At 39.6% G+C, this 19,542-nt stretch overlaps 1 protein-coding gene and 2 pseudogenes across 3 annotated transcripts in view; all 3 read right to left on the bottom strand.

Annotated features, from left to right (window-relative positions):
- Window positions 1-4,289: 4,289 nt before the first annotated feature.
- LOC136145484 (ferritin heavy chain-like) lies at window positions 4,290-8,223 on the bottom strand (annotated as a pseudogene).
- Window positions 5,552-5,732, bottom strand: LOC136146215 (U2 spliceosomal RNA; annotated as a pseudogene).
- A 6,270-nt stretch (window positions 8,224-14,493) lies between the features above and the next one.
- Window positions 14,494-19,542, bottom strand: part of ABHD18 (abhydrolase domain containing 18) — a 40,204-nt gene continuing 35,155 nt past the window's right edge. For all 3 annotated transcript variants that reach the window (XM_065903928.1, XM_065903926.1, XM_065903925.1), the window contains one exon: window positions 14,494-16,713. In XM_065903928.1, coding sequence (XP_065760000.1) covers window positions 16,662-16,713 — 52 coding nt within the window. In that variant the 3' untranslated portion in view covers window positions 14,494-16,661. The remainder of the gene's footprint in view (window positions 16,714-19,542) is intronic.

Raw genomic sequence — 19,542 nt, 5'->3', positions numbered from 1 at the left:
ACTATTTACTCTTTATGCTTTTACAATAACTTGAAATAACACAAATAATAGTTAAATAATATTTAATCTTTTAAAAAGTGTTTTAGAAGTATAAGCTCAAGGAAGCATACCTTTTTCTCTTCCAGTTTTCAAAGAACAGATTTTCAAATAGTAGGGTATACAACAGATTAATAACCCTTCTGAATTCTTCATACTGTCCAGTTAGATTTAATATTAGTATAGCTTTATGAATACTGGCACAAATTCAAGTTCAAATCAGTGGTTGGCGTAAGGAGAAGTAAACTTTGTAGAGAAATTAAGGAAAAGTTTTTATCACCTTCTTAATATTTATCATAGTTTATTATTGGCAAATTAATAAATATACACTGGGTGCTTACTGTGGTCCAGTGGCTGGGCTAGACCCTGGGAATACCCTGGTGAACCTGGTCACCGGTCAGTTCTGAAACTTATACAGAAAGGCAGAATACATAGTACAGTAGCTTTCACAGCTTGTGACTATATATGTGTGTGTGTGTGTGAGTGTGTGTGTGTATGTGTGTGTGTGTATAATTGAGTCAAAAGCTTCAAAACCTGTACTTATCCTTACTGAGTAAGGATTTATTCTATTCCATTTTAATTTTTTCAAGAAGCCCTAAATTTCTTGACACAGGTACATACAGATTGTAACCTAAAGTTAAAAAAAAAAGAAAACGACAGTGGCGCTGGTTAAAATGAAACTAGATTGCCTGCTCAGTTGCTTCAGTCATGTCTGACTATTTATGACCCTGTGGACTGTAGCCCACCAGGCTCCTCTTTCCATGGGATTCTCCAGGCAAGAATACTGCAGTGGGTTGCCATGCCCTCCTCCAGGGGATCTTCTCAACCCAGGGATGGAACCTGTGTCTCCTCCATCTCCTGTATTGGCAGTCGGTTTCTTTACAACTAGCACCCCTGGAAAGCCCATAACTAGATTGTTGTTGGTCAGTCATCTGGGTTCAAATAGCAGCTCTGCCACTTCCTAACAGTTGTTATTCAGTCATTCTGTCGAGTCTGACTCTTTGCAACCCCATGGACTGCAGCACACCAGGCACCCCTGTCCTTCACCAACTCCAGAGTTTGCTCAAACTCCTGTCCATTGAGTTGGTGATGCCATCCAACCATCTCATCCTGTCATCCACTTCTCCTCCTGCCTTCAATCTTTCCCAGCATCAGGGTTTTTTCCAATGAGTCAGTTCTTCTGCATTAGGTGGCCAAAGGTATTGGAGCTTCAGCTTCAGCATCATTTAATTTTAATTGGTTTATGTTGTGTCCTCAGGCTGTGTCATTTTTTCGAATGCTGTGCCCTGCCCTCTTCCCTCCTGTTTCATTTACGGGTCCACCTGGGAACTGTCATGGTGCCTGTGGATATTTCATTTAGCTTGCTGATGGGTTTCCATGAGCCTATGCTGCAGCTCAAGGTTTAGTGGAAGATGACTCATCTGCCTTCTTGAACCTATTTTGTTCTAATCAGCTTATGTCATGTCCTTGGGCTATATCATTCTTTTAAATGTTATGCCCTGCCTTCCTTCCCTCCTGTTTCATTACTATTATAGTAATTATTATTAGAAGGAACTAACAAAGAGCAAACTCAGTAACTACAGATTATTGATAAATGTTATGAAGGAAACAAATAAAGAAGGTAAAATTTAACTGAGAATTAAAGGATGAGAAGAAACAGGCTCTGGGACAAGTATTTCGTTAAAATGAAAGAAGTTTGGTGTTAAGGATTGAAAGAAGATGAGTGAAGAGGGTGTGTTTTTACCAAGGCCTGGTGAGAGGACTGTAGCTAGGACACAATAAACAAAGTTGGAGAGATTGGAGAGATAGCCTAAGACAAACCTGCAGCTTCCAGAGGTGGTGAAAGTGAAAGTGTTAGTTGTTCAGTCAGGTCTGACCTGTTGTGACCCCATGGACTGTAGCCGTCCAGGCTCCTCTGTCCATGGAATTCTCCAGGCAAGAATACTAGAATGAGTTGCCATTCCTTTTTCCAGGGGCTCTTCCTGACCCAGGGATTGAACCTGAGTCTCCTGCATTGCAGGCAGATTCTTTTCCATCTGAACCACCAGGGAAGCTATAATTGGTAGGGCTTGAATTTTATTCTCAGAGTAATAGGAAGCCACCAAAATGTTTCTATCATTGAAAACAATTGCTGCAACATGGAAAATAAAGGGAGATGAGTGGTGGCAAAAGCCAAAAGGTGATAAAAAGAAGTGATTGTGGCAGTCCAGGAATGAAACATTGGTCTGGATTCAAGTTGTGGCAGTTGGCAGCACATATGGCAGGAGGCTTAAGACTGACTGAAGAGTGACTTAAGATTCATGTTGGAAACAGGACTTGCTGATCTAATATCTGTTCAAAGTAAGATAAAGAAAAAAAATCAAGTTCTAAATTTCTCCCTAGAATAACTGATAGGGGTTGAGATAGAAGTGTGGGTATAGACACTTTGCCTCATCTTCTTAGTATCCTTAGTGTGTAATTAAGTCAGAGAAATTTTTAAGAATTGACTGAGTGTTAAATCAGAGAGAATCAAAATGTGAGGAATAAACATGAAAATCAGGTTCAACCTCATTAGAAATTAGGGGAAAGCATGGGAATTCCCAGGTAATTTAGTGGCTAGGACTCCAGGTTTCCACTGCAGGGGTTACTGGTTGATCCCTGGTTGGGGAACTAAGATCTCAAGAGCTTTGTGGCATGGCAGAAAAAGAAAGAAAGAAGTCAAGAAAATACAAGTTGAAACCACTATAACCCATCAGTGTGGCTACAAAAAGGCCTGACACTTTCAAAATTATTGATGAGGATGGGGATTAATGAGAACTTTTATACAGTAGTAATATAAATTAGCACAACCATTTTGGAAATCTGTTTGCCAGTACGTAGTATGGTTGAACATGAACATATCTCTCACCCAGGCATTTTACTCCTATGTATATACCCAACAGTAACTGGTGCACCAAAAAACATGAACCAAATGTTCATAGCAGCATTAGTTTGGGTTTTTTGTGTGTGTTGGAGGGGGTGGGGCGTGCTATAGGGCAGGTCGGGGATAGAACCTGTGTCTCCTGCAGTGGCAGTGCAAAATCCTAACCACCAACCAGGGAATTCCTACTAGTATTTCTTGCAATGAGAGTATTTTTGAATATGAACATCTCAAAGTTGTGATAGACATATCTGTCAACCATAAAGTACACAGGCATGAAGATACCTCCTAACTCTTAACTCTACATTGCTCTTGAGTCTATGATGACCAAACCTGTCTTTCCATCAAAATTTGCCTATCGAGGACTTCCCTGGTAGTACAGTGGATAAGAATCTGCCTGCCAATGCAGGGGACATGGTTTCAATTCCTAATCCAGGAAGATTCCACATGCTGTGGAGCAACTAAGCCTGTGTGCCCACAACTACTGAGCCTGCATGCTGTGACTACTGAAGCCCATGTGTCTAGAATCTGTGCTCTGTAACAAGAGAAGCCACCAAAGTGAGAAGCCCATGCTGCAGCTAGAGAAAGCCCACACAAAGCAAAGAAGACTTAGTGCAAACCAAAAATAAATAAATATATAAATAATATTAAAAAAAAAAAGATTTGCCTATACAGAAGGGATTTATGGATTATCTTGATCAGGACTTGGCTAACTGTAACCTGTGGATCAAATCCTGTCCACCACTTATTTTGTACAGGTGCAGTGTAAGAGTAGTTTTACATTTTAAAATTTTAACTTGATTTTTATTTTATATTGGAGTATAGTTGATTTACAACATTGTGGTAGTTTCAGGTAAACAGCAAAGTGATTCAGTTACACATATTCTTAGATTCTTCTCCCATGTGGGTTATTACAGAATACTGACTGGCTTTTACAATTTTTCCCTCTTTTGTGTTCCTTTTTTTTTTTTGGGTCTTTGGATATTTTAAAAAAATAAAATTGTATATATTTAAGGTATACAGTATGATGGTTTGATATACATAAGCATAGCAAAATGACACTGCAGTCAAGTTAATTAACATAGTTTTTCCTCACATAGTTACCATATTTTTTTTAATGATGATAGTACTTAAAATTTATGCTCTTAGCAAATTTCCAGTGTTTGATAGTGTTGTTTTTTTTTTTTAATATTCTTTTTTTTTTTTGGCTGGTCTTATTTTTTTGTGCCAGGTCTTAGCTGTGGCAAGCAGGATTTTTTGTTTGTTTTGGTACCAAATTAGTTTATTTGAAGGAATGGTACTAAAGAAAGAACTTAAGTAGATGTTTTGGTACAACTAATAGAAACGATGAATATAACCCAAATATGCATGTACTGCCTTGGTGACCAGGGAATTCACCCCTGTGGCTACGGGGAGCCAGTCTGAGGCTTAGCTCTCACTGCATCCCAGGGTGTGCTTGTCAAAGAGGTACTCTGCCATGCCAGATCCAGGGGCCCCCATCTTGCGAAGATTGGTTTTGTGGTCACCCAATTCTTTGATGGCTTCCACCTGCCCCTTCAGATAATGAGCATCAGTGGAATCACACAGATGGGGGTCATTTTTTTCAGTGGCCAGTTTGTGCAGTTCCAGTAGTGACTGATTCACACTTCTTTCCAAGCATGGTGCACATTCCATTGCATTCAACCCCTTCTCCCAGTCATCACGGTCTGGTTTCTTGATATCCTGAAGGAAGATTCGGCCACCTCGTCGGATCTGCAGCTTCATCAGTTTCTCAGCATATTCCCTCTCCTCATGAGATCAGTGAAGAAAGTATTTGGCAAAGTTCTTCAAAACCACATCATCGCGGTCAAGATAGTATGACATGCACAGGTAGACCTAGGAGGCGAAGAGCTCCACGTTGGCCGCGGTTGATGGCGGCCTCCGAGTCCTGGTGGTAGTTCTGGCGCACCCGCGGCGGGGATGCGGTCGCCTTCGCAGGCGGCTGAGGAGCGGCGGCAGTGGCGGCAGCTCTGCGGCCCTGGAGCAGCGGCGGGGACCTTGGGCCGGCTGGAGGGCGCTCTCAGGTGGCGAGGAGGGCTGGCTCTGAGTGGCCGGCCGGGGCAGGGACCAGCAGGCGGGGAAGGCGCTACCGGGTTCCCTTCAAGCAGTGTTGGCGCAGGAAACCCCGGCGACTCTAAAGATTGTCCATGCAGGGATTTTAGTTGCAGCATGGGAACTCTTAGTTGTGGCATATGGGATGTAGTTCCCTGACCGGGGATTGAACCCGGGCTCCCTGCTTTGAGAGCCGAGTCTTGGCCACTGGATCACCAGGGAAGCCTTGATACAATGTTAGGAACTGTAGTCATCATGTTGTATATTAGACCTGTAGACTTAATAAGCCTAACTTTTAAACTCTCCATTCACTTTCCTCCCCCTCCCCCCACCCATCCCCCACTCCACCAGACTCAGTTATTCCCTTGTCTTCCCGCAACTGTCAGGAACGCTTACTAGTAATGCAGGGAAACCTGAGAAAATCAACTTCCTGAGCTAGCTCGCAGACAGCTTACAATGAAAACCCCACTCCAGGACAGGAAAGGGCCAGTTTCTGCCTTTTGGTACTCCAGAAATTGTCCCCGAGGGGGGTGCACCGTTTCTGGAAGTACTGCAATATCAGGTTGTGAACAGAGCAAGTTCCTATTCCAACTCTCTGCTTCAAAAATCCATTTAATACATTGTTCTCGGATAGAGGATGTATCAGATATTAAATTGATAAGAACAGATACTACACTTGATCTTAGCCAGAAGGCTGAAAAGCCATAAATTCACCTTTAAATATGATAATGGCTGGGGTCAATAGCTATTGGCTTGGAATTTGACCTCCATCAGTGTAATAATAGCATATTGCACAAAATTTAGAAGTCTAGAATATATTTGATGCAAGCTTTAAAAACGTTGGACCTTAGACATCTTGTTGAGGTTCCTCCTCCAAGAAAACCAAAGCCATAAAGTCAATTGTATAATTGAGCAGCTTTTCAGAATAAAAATCTAGCTCCTTCTGGCCTCAACACCTTTTCTAGTTAGATCTTTCAGCCTAAAGGCCTGAATCTTAATTTTCCTCTTAACTTGTTATTATATCTTTTACTATTAAAAAGTAAAGGGAAGACGTTTTTGTGGTACATAAAAACTATATGAAATTTAAATTCCAGTTCCATAAATAAGTTTTATTGGGCTGCCGCATACTCATTCATTTATGTACTGTCTGTGGCTGCCTTTGCACTACAATGGTAGAGTTGAGTACTCGTGACAGAGACCATATGTGGTTCTTTCACCACTTTGTACTATTGCTAAAAGGCAGACATCCAGAGAGTAGAATCTAATCAAATGCTATAAATGGCTTCTAAGGATGATGAATATGTTTAATTAAAAGCATTTGCTTTAAATGGATATCAGTTGTTTGGCAGCATGTATCTGCATGAAAAGTTGCTTTTAAAGTTGAAATATGTAAAATTTCGTTACAGAACAGCATTTACAGATGACTATTTGGAACAGATTTTGATGTAGATCTGGAGTGTTTTCTAACACCACCCACCAATTCTATTTCCTGACTCTCCTACACCACCTGGGTGTCCAACAATTCAGTTCAGTTCTAACATGGACTACTTCAGAAGTTAAAACACCCAGTCCCATAAGTCTGCCCTCACTTTAGTTTTTAATCATGTTCTTCTTTTTTTTAAACTTTTAATTTTGCATTGGCACATGGCCGATTAACAATGATGTGATAATTTCAGGTGGACAGCAAAGGGACTCAACCATACACATACATGTATTCATTCTCCCCCAAGCTCCCCTGCCCTCACTTTAGGCGTCAGCAACAAACAGGGTACTCGGACCACCCACACTTTCGCCCAGCCAATTACAAATCAGAGGTTCCCACAACCTCTTTAGGTTTGATAATGCATTTGAACGGCTCATACAACTCAGGGAGACACTTTATTTACATTTATTCATTTATCATGAAGGATACAACTCTGGAACAGCCAGATGAAAGAGATGCACAGGGCAAAGTATGGGGGAGCAGGGACTGAGTTTCCCTGCTCTCTCCCAGCATGTCACACCCACCGTCCCTTTCACAGCACCTTGACCCAGAAGCTCTCCAAATCCCACTGCTCACGGGTTTTTCTGAAAGTTTCATCACTTAGCCATGGTTGATTAAATCATTTGCCGTTGGTAATTAATTCAGCCTCCAGTCCCTCTCTCCTATTGTACTGACTGTACAATAAAAGCCAAAAGAATGTACACGCTGCCAAGGTAACCTGCAGGCCCACCGTGTACATCAGCTGCAGCGGTGTCCGTAAGAATTCTACAGAGCTGGCTCGCGACCTGTTCACTGATTTCAGAGAGAGAAAGGGAATTTTAAGATGTGCATATAACTGCGCGAATACATGTAAAAACAGAACCCACTAATGCGGTAACAGAGAGAGGGAGGCTTTTCTTTGAATGTTTGACCCGAGGGCAGCAGGGGCCAGGCTGAACAGAAAAAGGAGCTACACTAAAGCTCCCCTCCTTTTCCTGAAGGATCTCTCAGGGTAACAAGCAAAAGTATGACCAGGCCCCTAGTCTGGCCGCAGGTCATCTATGGGAAGGGAAAATGTACACCCCGCCTGGAGGAGGGCATGGTAACCCACTCCGCTATTCTTGCCTGGAGAGTCCCATGGACAGAGGAGCCTGGAGGCCTACAGTCCACGGGGTTGCAAAGAGTTGGACACAACTGAGGCGACTTAGCACGCACACACAGGCAGGGGCCACACTGTCACCTGGAGTCCTGTTTGTCCTCACTAGCTTTGCCACTGAACCGACTGTGTCACAGGATCTGCAAAGGTGTGAGTTTTCTAGCCAGGAAACTGGAGGTCTAAACCCAAGCCAGCAGCACTCCTGTAGCCAGAACTCAACCTTCACAGGAAAAGTCTCAACTGCTGCCTTAGAAGCCTGCCTCTGAGACTGTTTCTTTCCGATCTCTTCTCCTTCGCTAGAAAAGTGACAAAACCAGTTGCGTGGGGTATAAGTCACAGGAAGCAGGACTTGGGTGGCCCCGCTTATCCAAAGGAATTGGAGCTGGGGCGGCTTCTGTGGTCTGTGAGCCACCAGGGGGCCAGTGGCGGCATCCCCACCGTCTGGGGTGGAGAAGGTGGGGGCAGCCTAACTCAGGGGGCCAGCACAGCAGTGATGGTGATCCCCTGATCATCAGTGTATCCTTTGTCCGCACGCTTCAGGGCCTTCTTACCTCCAAAGGGATTCTCAAACTCTACCATGTGGCCTGCCGGTAGATCGAGATGCTTTCTTCGTCCAAGTGTCAGTCATTTAAATTTCCCCACAGGTGGAGAATATCTCCATGACAAGATCCTTCATCACATTCTTCATCAGCTTCCCAATATGCACTTTGTGGGGCTTCAGGAAAGGTCTCTGCTTTTTTCATTTTTCCTCTCTTTTAGGTGGTTTGCATGGGAAGCAGGAACACGATCTTTTGGTACATGTGCATTGAGAGAGACTTAAGTGGCACAGGAGCTGCTGGGAGCTGGAGGTGCTGGATGGACTGACTTGCTGAAACTTTCCCTGGCCCTTGAGCCGCTGCTAGTGCTGGGGTCGCAGCTGGAGGTGGAGCAGCATGAAGACCTGCTGCTACCCTTGGAAGCACTGTGTCTATTGTTTTATGCCTGTCTCAATGCTTCTCACTTTACTCCTTGGTGCTCCTTTATTTTTAGAGTGATCCTTGGATGTCTCACTTCTAGCTTCAGCCTGGGAAAGTATCCCTAAAAGATGGCAGTTCTCACCAAAGAACAGGATCTTCCACCAAGTCCATCACTTCCCTCTCTCCTCAGCTGCTGAATCTAATATACAGTTGACCTTTGGACAATAGGGGGTTGAACTGCTTGGGTCCAAAAATACCTGGACTTTTAAAAAGATAATAAACACCACAGCACTGCAGGACCAAAGCAGTGTTGGTAGAATATAGGAATGCTGAGCAGGGAATACTTTGGAATCAAGTACACCTAATGTGGGGCTGGCTCTAAATTACAGGAGGATTTCCTGCTTTGCAGAGGGTCAAAGCTCCTAACTTAACCCCTGAGTTTCAAGGGTCAATTGTGGTTCAAAATTACAATCTGGTACACAGAAAAGAGCACTGCACTTGGAATCATTTTGCAAACTTTAATGAACTAGCTGGTAGTCCTTGAACTATGCCAGGAACTGCCTGCATAAAAAATGAATCAGACCTGCCTGTTTTACAGACTGGGTTTGGAGAGGGTGGGGCACAGAGAGTTGAGTACTTAAATATAATGAGATAAGGGTAAGATAAAAGTAAGCTCTGGGGGTTACAGAAAGAAAAGATTAGAGTCTTTATTATGTTTGTTCAGTTGCTCAGTTGTGTAAGACTATTTGGGAGCCCATGGAGTCTCCTCAATCAGGAAGATTCTCTGGAGGAGGAAATGGCAACCCACTCTTGTATTCTTTCCTGGAGAATCACAATGGACAGAGGAGCCTGGCAGGCTACAGTCCACAAGATTGCAAAGAGTCAGACATGACTGAGAGCCTAACACACTAAAGTGGACATGGTAATTCTAGCCATTATTTTCAACTCATTTGTTACGATATAGAAAGATAAGTGAAAATAGTTTTAAAATTGCAAAACGTTAATAAATGTGTTAATATGAGCATCCATTTTAAAGAAACTTTTTTAGTGTAAAACAACTTGAAATTTATAGAAGTGCTTTACCAAAGCCTTTGACTGTGTGGATCACAATAAACTGTGGAAAATTCTGAAAGAGATGGGAATACCAGACCACCTGACCTGCCTCTGGAGAAATCTGTATGCAGGTCAGGAAGCAACAGTTAGAACTGGACATGGAACAACAGACTGGTTCCAAATAGGAAAAGGAGTACGTCAAGGCTGTATGTTGTCACCCTGCTTATTTAACCTATATGCAGAGTACATCATGAGAAAAGCTGGACTGGATGAAGCACAAGCTGGAATCAAGATTGCCAGGAGAAATATCAATAACCTCAGATATGCAGATGACACCACCCTTATGGCAGAAAGTGAAGAACTAAAAAGCCTCTTGATGAAAGTGAAAGAGGAGAGTGAAAAAGTTGGCTTAAAGCTCAACATTCAGAAAACTAAGATCATGGCATCCAGTTCCATCACTTCTTGGCAAATAGATGGGGAAACAGTGGAAACAGTGGCTGACTTTATTTTTCTGGACTCCAAAATCACTGCAGATGGTGATTGCAACCATGAAATTAAAAGACGCTTACTCCTTGGAAGGAAAGTTATGACCAACCTAGACAGCATATTAAAAAGCAGAGACGTTACTTTGCCAACAAAGGTCCGTCTAGTCAAGGCTATGGTTTTTCCAGTAGTTATGTATGGATGTGAGAATTGGACTATAAAGAAAGTTGAGTGCTGAAGAATTGATGCTTTTGAACTGTGGTGTTGGAGAAGACTCTTGAGAGTCCCTTGAACTGCAAGGAGATCCAACCAGTCTATCCTATCATTTGTCAAAATTAAGAAACACTGGTGAAACACTATTATCTAAATTACAGACTTTATTCAGATTTCAGCACGTTTCTCACTAATGTCCTTTTTCTGTTCCAGGATACAAAACAATGGTTTTTAATGAATCCGAGAATGAAAAGTTAATATGGTTTGAGAAACAACATTTCATTGTTTAAGAAACTATCACTTGTGGTATTTGGGTGTTGAATCAAGGAGGAATATCCTCAATTATCTAAAAAGGAAAACACTTTTCCTTCTTCCAACCAGATTTTCTTCACACCCTTTTAACCTTTCAGAACAGATAAAATGCATAAGCAGATATGGCAGTCCAGCTTTCTTTTGTAAAGTTAGATATTTAAAAATTTCACAAGACTAAAATAATGCTACACTACTCACTAAAAATTTTTTTGGGGGTATTGGAAAACAAGTTACTTTTTATTAAAACTGTTAACATTCATGGGTGTTCCAGTCTTTTAAAAGTATTTTATTAATATTTGACTGCAACTGGCCTTAGTTGCAGCTTGTGGGCTCTTCATTATGTCATGTGAGATCTATTGTTGGGGTGCACGGACTCTCTCATAGCTTCCCTTGTGGCTCAGCTGGTAAAGAATCCGCCTGCAATGTGGGAGACCTGGGTTCAACCCCTGGGTTGCAAGGATCCCCTGGAGAAGGGAAAGGCTACCCATTCTAGTATTCTGGCCTAGAGAATTCCGTGAACTGTATATATATATATATATATAGTCCATGGGGTCCAAAGAGACACAACTGAGTGACCTTCACTTTCACGGACTCTACTGTGACACACAGGCTCAGCTGCTCTGTGACATGTGGGATCTTACTTCCCCGACCAGGGATCAAACCTGTGTCCTCTAAGGAAGTCCCAAGATAAGTTCAAGTCTTCATCTCCAGTACCTTGAATATGATCTTAGGAAATAGATCTTTGCAGATGTAATCAAGTTAAAATTAGATCATACTGGATTAGAGTGGATCCTAATCCAATGACTGATGTCCTTATAAGAAGAGGGTAATTTGGGACTTCCCTAGTGGTCCAGTGGGTAAGATACCCAGCTCCCAATGCAGGGGACCTGGGTTCTATCCCTGGTCAGGGAACTAAATCCCACGTGCCACAACAGAGACCTGGAGACAGTCAAATAAATAAATGTTTAAAAAAAAAAAAAAAGAAGAAGAGGGTAATTTGGACACCGAAATGAGAATGCCATGTGAGGAAGGAGGCAGAATTGAAATTAGAATCATGCATCTACAGGCCAAGGAATGCTACAGATTGTCTTCTACCACCAGGAGCTAGGAGCGGGGGTGTAGCAGATCTTTCACTGTAAACTTCAGAGGGATCACGGACCTATGAATACCTTGACTTTGGCCTTCTAACCTCCAGAACTGTGAATTTCTGTTGGTTAAGGCCAGTCAGTTTGTGTCACATTTTTCACAGCGACCCTAGAAATCTAATACAACATGTATTCAGTTCAGTTCAGTCACTTAGTCGTGTCTGACTCTTTGCAACCCCATGAACCACAGCACGCCAGGCCTCCCTGTCCATCACCAACTCCGGGAGTCCACCCAAACCCATGTCCATCGAATCAGTGATGACATTCAGCCATTTCATCCTCTGTCTCCCCCTTCTCCTACTGCCCTCAATCTTTCCCAGCATCAGGGCCTTTTCCAATGAGTCAACTCTTCGCATCAGGTGGCCAAAGTATTGGAGTTTCAGCTTCAGCATCAGTCCTTCCAATAAACACCCAAGACTGATCTCCACTAGGATTGACTGGTTGGATCTCTTTGCAGTCCAAGGGACTCAAGAGTCTTCTCCAACACCATAGTTCAAAAGCATCAATTCTTCTGTGCTCAGCTTTCTTTATAGTCCAATTCTCACATCCATACATGACCACTGGAAAAACCATAGCCTTGACTAGAGGGATTTGTTAGCAAAGTAATGTCTCTGCTTTTTAATATGCTGTCTAGGTTGGTCATAACTTTCCTTCCAAGGAGTAAGCATCTTTTAATTTCATGGCTGCAATCACCATCTGCAGTGATTCTGGAGCCCAAAAAACAAAGTCTGACACTGTTTCCACTGTTTCCCCATCTACTTGCCATGAAGTGATGGGACCAGATGCCATGATCTTAGTTTTCTGAATGTTGAGCTTTAAGCCAACCTTTTCACTCTCAAGAGGCTCTTTAGTTCTTCTTCACTTTCTGCCTTAAGGGTGGTGCCATCTGCATATCTGAGGTTATTGATATTTCTCCCGGCATTCTTGATTCCAGGTTGTGCTTCTTCCAGCCCAGCGTTTCTCATGATGTACTCTGCATATAAGTTAAATAAACAGGGTGACAATATACAGCCTTAATGTACTCCTTTTCCTATTTGGAACCAATCTGTTGCTCTATGTCCTGTTCTGTTGCTTCCTGACCTGCATACAGGTTTCTCAAGAGACAGGTCAGATGGTCTGGTATTCCCATTTCTTTCAGAATTTTCCAGTTTATTGTGATCCACACAGTGAAAGGTTTTGGCATAGTCAATAAAGCAGAAATAGATGTTTTTCTGGAACTCTCTTGCTTTTTTGATGATCCAGCAGAAGGTGGCAATTTGATCTCTGGTTCCTCTGCTTTTTCTAAAACCAGCTTGAACATCTGGAAGTTCATGGCTCATGTTTTGCTGAGACCTGGCTTGGAGAATTTTCAGCATTACTTTACTAGCGTGTGAGATGAGTGCAATTGTGCAATTGAGTACAATATGTATTGGTTTATTATTATTTTAAAATTAATCAATATTTTAAAATATTTCTTAGTTTCAATTTGTAAAGTGGTAATATTGATAAATGTAATCCACCTAACCGAAAGCTCCCTAGGGCCTTCACATCTTAAATGTATAAAGGGTTCCTAAGATCAAAAAGAGAATCGTTGTCCTTTTTCTTCCCTAGGTGCCTCAGAATCTTAACCATAATATCAGTTACCCTATAAACACTGGTGATTCCAAGTCTTTTTTTTTCTTCCCTTTTGTCCAAATCTCTGCTGAGTCTCTGATTTATATATCCTACTGTCTATTTTTTAAGACATCAAAAATCTGTATATGCCAGACTAGGTTCTAAATGCTTTCCCTCACACTGGTCTTCTTCCAGGGTTCTCTCTTTGAAAGGCTTATACCTTATACCACTCGCTTATACCTCATTCCAACTCATCACCAATCCATCATCTGAAATCCATCCAGCTCTCTCTGTATCCATCCACTGCTGTCATAATCTTAGCTTTCACCTGGGCCACTTTAATAGCCTTCTAGCTTATCTCTGCAAGGACTGGCAGCCCCCTAAAACTAGTTCTTTTCATTGCAGCCAGAGTGAATTTCTTAAAACACATGAAATCATATATTTAATCTCCACCAACTTCACATCTCCCCCACTTCATCCCCCCTGAAGAAAACCCTTCATGGCTTTCTGTAGCTTTGCATGAATACCAAAATCCTTAACCTAACCTACAGAACAATGCATGGTCTAGTCATAACACTTCTAAAATATTTTTAGGAGCAGATTCCATTAAACAAACTTAACTCTTCTTCTATGCCTAGTCACTCAGTCATGTCTCACTCTTTGCGACCCAGTGGACTGCAGCCTGACAGGCTCTGATGTACTCTGCATATAAGTTAAATAAGCTTATATGGGGATTCTCCAGGCAAGAATACTGGTGTAGACTGCCATTTCCTTAGAGCAGCAGTTAAGCTAGTTTTATTTTTATACTATTTTTAAACTAAAATGATTATGAGGAGGTGTGTGTCAATTCTTGTCCCTTTTGGTTTTACACTGTGAATGTTCTTTAAAGACTTTTTTTTTGGCTGTGCCACACAGCTTGTAGGATCTTAGTTCCCCAGGCAGGGATGAGACTAATGACCCCTACAGTGGAAGTGCAGAGTCTTAAACCACTGGACTGCCAGGGAAATCCCAAATTAGGCCATGTTAATCAAATGTGACATGGGTTTTCTGTATTTGGAATAAAACCTCTTAAACATAACCAGTAATTTTTTAAATAGACTTTTATTGTGAATATAAAATATTTGGAAATAATTTTAAAATTTCAGTTACAGAGTTAATAATTCAATGATTTTTACAAAAGAAAGCACCACATTAAAATTTACATTCATAAGAAACAATCTAAAAATGCATATGCTAAAATGATTCAACAGTACTTACAGTTTTATCAAATGATGAAATTCAGAAACTTTTTAAAACCACAGATCTAAACCGAGGTCTCAAGCTCAGATGCCTTCAGGGCCAAGTGGGTAACACAAAGTAGTGAAGTAGTCTCATGAAGGAGCCTGGAGTCTGGTGGACTATGGCAAATGGGGGACTGCATACCCAATATAAAGGCTTTCTGAATTCAAAACTTTTGGAATTATGCACCCTGAATAAAACAACCGTGGGCCAAGCTGGCCTGAACTGACTGTCAGTTTGCAGCTCTGGGCTACATGAATTTCTAGCAAGTTATGTACCCAATCTTAAAAATGAGACAACATTTCTTTAGGTAGTTGTTTAAGGATATATTCTTAAAACATCCGACTAAGAAGAAATTTTTAAAAATATTTTTTTTCACATTTATTTGGGGGAGATTAATTATGCCTAAGAGTTTATTAAAATGAAATGAATTTTATTCTTTTACAAATTGAAAGTTAAATACATTATTATGTACATTATTGCTTATAGGAAATATTTATGTGAAAAATAAAGTATTGGGTTTGCTCAAGCCATTGCTCAGAAAGCATTCAATCACCTCACTAAATACATAAGAAAATACTTGTATTTCAGTTAACCAACAAGTTTATCTTTAAAGAGTATTTTGTTGGAGAACCTTAGTAAATTTCATACTGTCAGTGAAAAGGTTCTAATCTAAACATGTAAAAGTTTACAGCTCAAACCATGTTTGTTCGTTATGTCAAAGCAGTTTTACAGAATTCACAACATTGTATGCCACTGGTGACTTCACGTTAATCATTTAAAAAATAGTTTTAAAAAATTAAAGTGATGGAGGCATTATAAGGACAAATAAAATCTCCTTTAAAAAGGCTGCAAAGCACCTTATAATTCAAATGTCCTTACTAGAGTAGGATTACTTATAATAAAGTAACCCACAGACAACACATATTTCAAACAAATGCAACTCAAATACATTTATTCCAAGCCAAAATATTTTCTACTTTTAAAAAACATTTTAGCTCGTGGCTTCAGAAAGAAGAAAGCACCAAGTGTAACCATATAATACTTCTTTTTAAAAAGGTTAAAAAGTTACTAGTTATTACATCTTTTCTATAAAATGAAGTTTATATGGGACAAATCAATTTTATAAGTGGCCATTAATTTCTGAAATTAAAAAGTCAAAGTTTTGACTTTGCTTGAGTATCTGGCCTAAAAAAAGACATTTAGCAAACTCTGAGTATGTATACAAGAAAATGTTAAGAAATCGTTATCTATCAATTAATGCAATAGGTCTGTGTTCATTTTCATTTTTCATGACTTGAAAGTTTTCAAGTAGGGGAAATATGTTTGGCATTTTTTTCTAACCTATTTTGGCAAAGTTTTAAAGTCTTATGCATCTTATCTTCATTCTCACATTCAATTATTAAAAGCACTTAAAATACAAAGCAATCAGGATTTTGTAAAATTCAAAGTTAACATTAACACTGATTTTACACAGAATTATCCATGGAAGAAAATTAATATTGAAAATAGGATTATAAATTCACTATGGATCCATAGAAGAAACATGTTTCTCAAATCAAGTCAATAATAGAAATACCATGTAAGGGAATATATACAACACAGGCTGACATATTACAAATGAAGTTTGATTTAGCAGTTCTTTAAAAACCAAAAGGGTTTCTATGAATACCTTTATTTTAAATTAATAAATTATTCATAATAAAAATGTAAAGTTTTCATAAATAACAAAGTACTAGATATTGATTTTTATGGGATTCCCACAAACTAACAAAATATTCAACAGTATTTCATCCAAATGTTGGTTTACAATTATTCAAATGTATTTAAAGATAATAGTTGACTGATTTGTATACTGAATTCCAGGCTCAACTGACAGCAGGTAGAGTATATAGTGCTGTCCACTTGTTCTTCACATCATCAAAGGATGAAGCTCCTTTTGTAAGAAACATGATGGCTCCACTGGCTACATACAGTGATCCCATTAGTTAGCGTATTTATGGAGGAAGCGTTCAAATGCATCATAGATGGCTCGCCTAAAATTAAACATGAAAGAAAAACTACAAGTAATTGGCAAAAAAGGGGGACAGACAATGCTTTTACTGTAAGCTATTTCCAAATGCCCTGTGGCTTGCAACCTGACCTTGCCTCCAAACAGCTGTGGAAGAGGCAGGTACGTGAGGGTGTCTGGATCCATGTAATTCACCACTACTGGGAAACTTCAAATGTGCGTCCAACTGATGGTTCAGAAACTGATGGCTTATAAACTCAAGGTTGATAAAAGCCATCTTTTCCTGAGAAACACTTTTTTTGTGCCTTAAAATTTATATTATTTATATGAATAAAATATGAAATGATAAAATGAAAAGGGACTGGTTCTTTCTATTCTTTCTACTTGTTGAAAATTAACTGGCTATATAACTTTTCAAATGTCATATTCAATCTGTTTCATAGATTATGATATAGCAAATGAACTCAAGAGCCTTAGTTCCTTACCTTAACTTCACTAGGTATTTTAATATTTTAATTGGAAAGAAACAGTCAAATTGAGCTGGCCCAAGTTCATAAGATATTATTTGTAAGGCTTATTTTGGCTTTTTTTCCTATTGTCAAATACATTTTCATTGTATAAAATTCAGAAAAAGAGAAAAAAGTCATAATCCCATCACTCAAAGGTATCTATGTTTAATCTTTTCCTACAGGGTTTTTTTTTTTTTTTTTAATGCTCATGTCTTTATTTTTACAGAGCTTAAATAATAACTGAGGAATTTCCCTGGTGATGTGGTGGTTAAGTGTCCATGCTCCCAATGAAGTGGGACAGGGTTTGATCCCTGGTCAGGGTACTAGATTCTGCACGCCACAACTAAGACCCGGCATAGCCAAATAAATTTAAAAAAATTTTTAAATAAATAAATAATAATTGAGATCATATTAATATTAATCCTATATTGTACTTGTTTGACTAAGCATTTCCCCACATCCTTAAAAAGATACTAAGATTAACTTTAAAACTGGCACTTGCTATGACTGTGATTTCCAATTTGTTGTAAAGAAAAAGTTTTGTATCATTCTTGTATTTGGCTCAAAAATTCATAAAATGAGGCCCAAGGTTGCAATCTGGGCTACTGTACATGGTATGAGAAGGGTTAGTAAAGGTATACATGTGCATTTTAAATCATTTGAATAGTTTCTTACTCACTTGTACTATCAATCCAAACAACCCAAATTCTTAAAGCATACAAAGGATTGGCTTGTTTTACTTTTAAATCTGAGGAGTGATAAGGGTGAATTTGTAAAGTTCTGCTTTTCCAATGTCATCTAAACTTTGTTAGGTTTTAAAGTGACTAGTGCGGAGTATAAGTCAAATAGCTTAGTATTTATTCCTCCTGAGCAAGTTATTTAATCTTTTTTGTTCCCTATATTTCTGTGTAAAAGGGGATATTAAAAGTAATATCAGAAGAAATTGCTCTAGTACCTGGCACATACTGATAGCTAACATTTATTTCTTTCTCACATGAAGCCTTCAAGTGAGCACCGAGGAGTTTTTATAGCAGACTTTGATAACATCTATTCTTCCTAATGCCTCTCAGCCACACTCCCACATAGATACATAAAAGAGTAATAAAATAAATTTGAAAACGATTTACTAAAGCAAGCATGTGGGTTCCCTGCATTCACATGTAACAGAACTTTAGACTCTTCTTGGGAAACCCTAGCAACCCTCCCTACACACAATGTTTGTTTGCTTTTGTTTCAGTTTTGCTGTGCCAGAGGGTCACTTGAGTGTTGGGTAAATAGTCCGCTCACTCACTGACTAACTCACAGCTTTAAAAATGAGTGGCTTTTTTTTTTTAAAGCGCATACTATAAAAAGAAAGTGTTACATTCTTGAGGACATTACAGACTTGAAGAATTAATCCATACCTCAAGAAGATGACATCTATACATTGAACTACATAAGCAACAACATATAGATAATTATTTCTTAGATTAAAAAAGAGCTAAAAACATGTCAAACATATCACGCACACACACACAATTCTTCTTTGATATGACTGTCCAGTTGGCAGTTTCGGAACACTGCACAGGGCACTAGTCTAACCCCTTGATGTGAACGGATTTAACCATTAATGATAAATATTCCAATAATAACTGTTACAATCAAATGAACAGAAGTAGAGATAAACTGGCATATCAAAAAACTAGAATAATAGCATAAAAGTTTTTATGAGTGAGTGAGTGAAAGTCACTCAATCATGTCCAACTCTTTGCGACCCCATGGACTATACAGTCCATGGAATTCTCCAGGCCAGAATACTGGAGTGGTAGGTAGCCTTACACTTCTCCAGGGGATCTTCCCAACCCAGGAATTGAACCCAGGTCTCCTGCATTGCTGGAAAGCTTTTATAAGTTCTAACAAATATGGAGTCATACAAGACTATTAACAACAAAATCAGTATTTCACTTCTCATTTAAGGTTCAATATTTACTGGCTGCTGGAACACACTGCTAGATTATTCCACAAGATGCTCAGGTCACTCTGAGCGAACATAAGAGTGGAGTGAAAAATTCATGATGAGTCAAAGCAAATTTTACAAACCCTAGTGTTCCTCCCTACACTCTAAAATACCTGGCTATTAATATTTGAAGAGGGTAAAACCACACAATAAAACACGCCTATCAAATGCTATTTCCTAGTTCTCTAGAAGGAAAAGAAAATAAGATAGGAAAGAGTATCACAATGTGAGAATTGAGAGAAGCAGGAAGGAAATAAGAGGACTAAAATCTATAAGACAAATATCAATTTTTTAAATATTTATTGAGAAAAAAAATCCCCAAAACAAACAAGTAACAGACACCAGTTAG

Source organism: Muntiacus reevesi, chromosome 13 (assembly GCF_963930625.1).
Source record: "Muntiacus reevesi chromosome 13, mMunRee1.1, whole genome shotgun sequence".
Lineage (NCBI taxonomy): Eukaryota > Metazoa > Chordata > Mammalia > Artiodactyla > Cervidae > Muntiacus > Muntiacus reevesi.
Note: the sequence above shows the minus strand (reverse complement) of the source record. Positions and strands in the feature narration are given on the sequence as shown.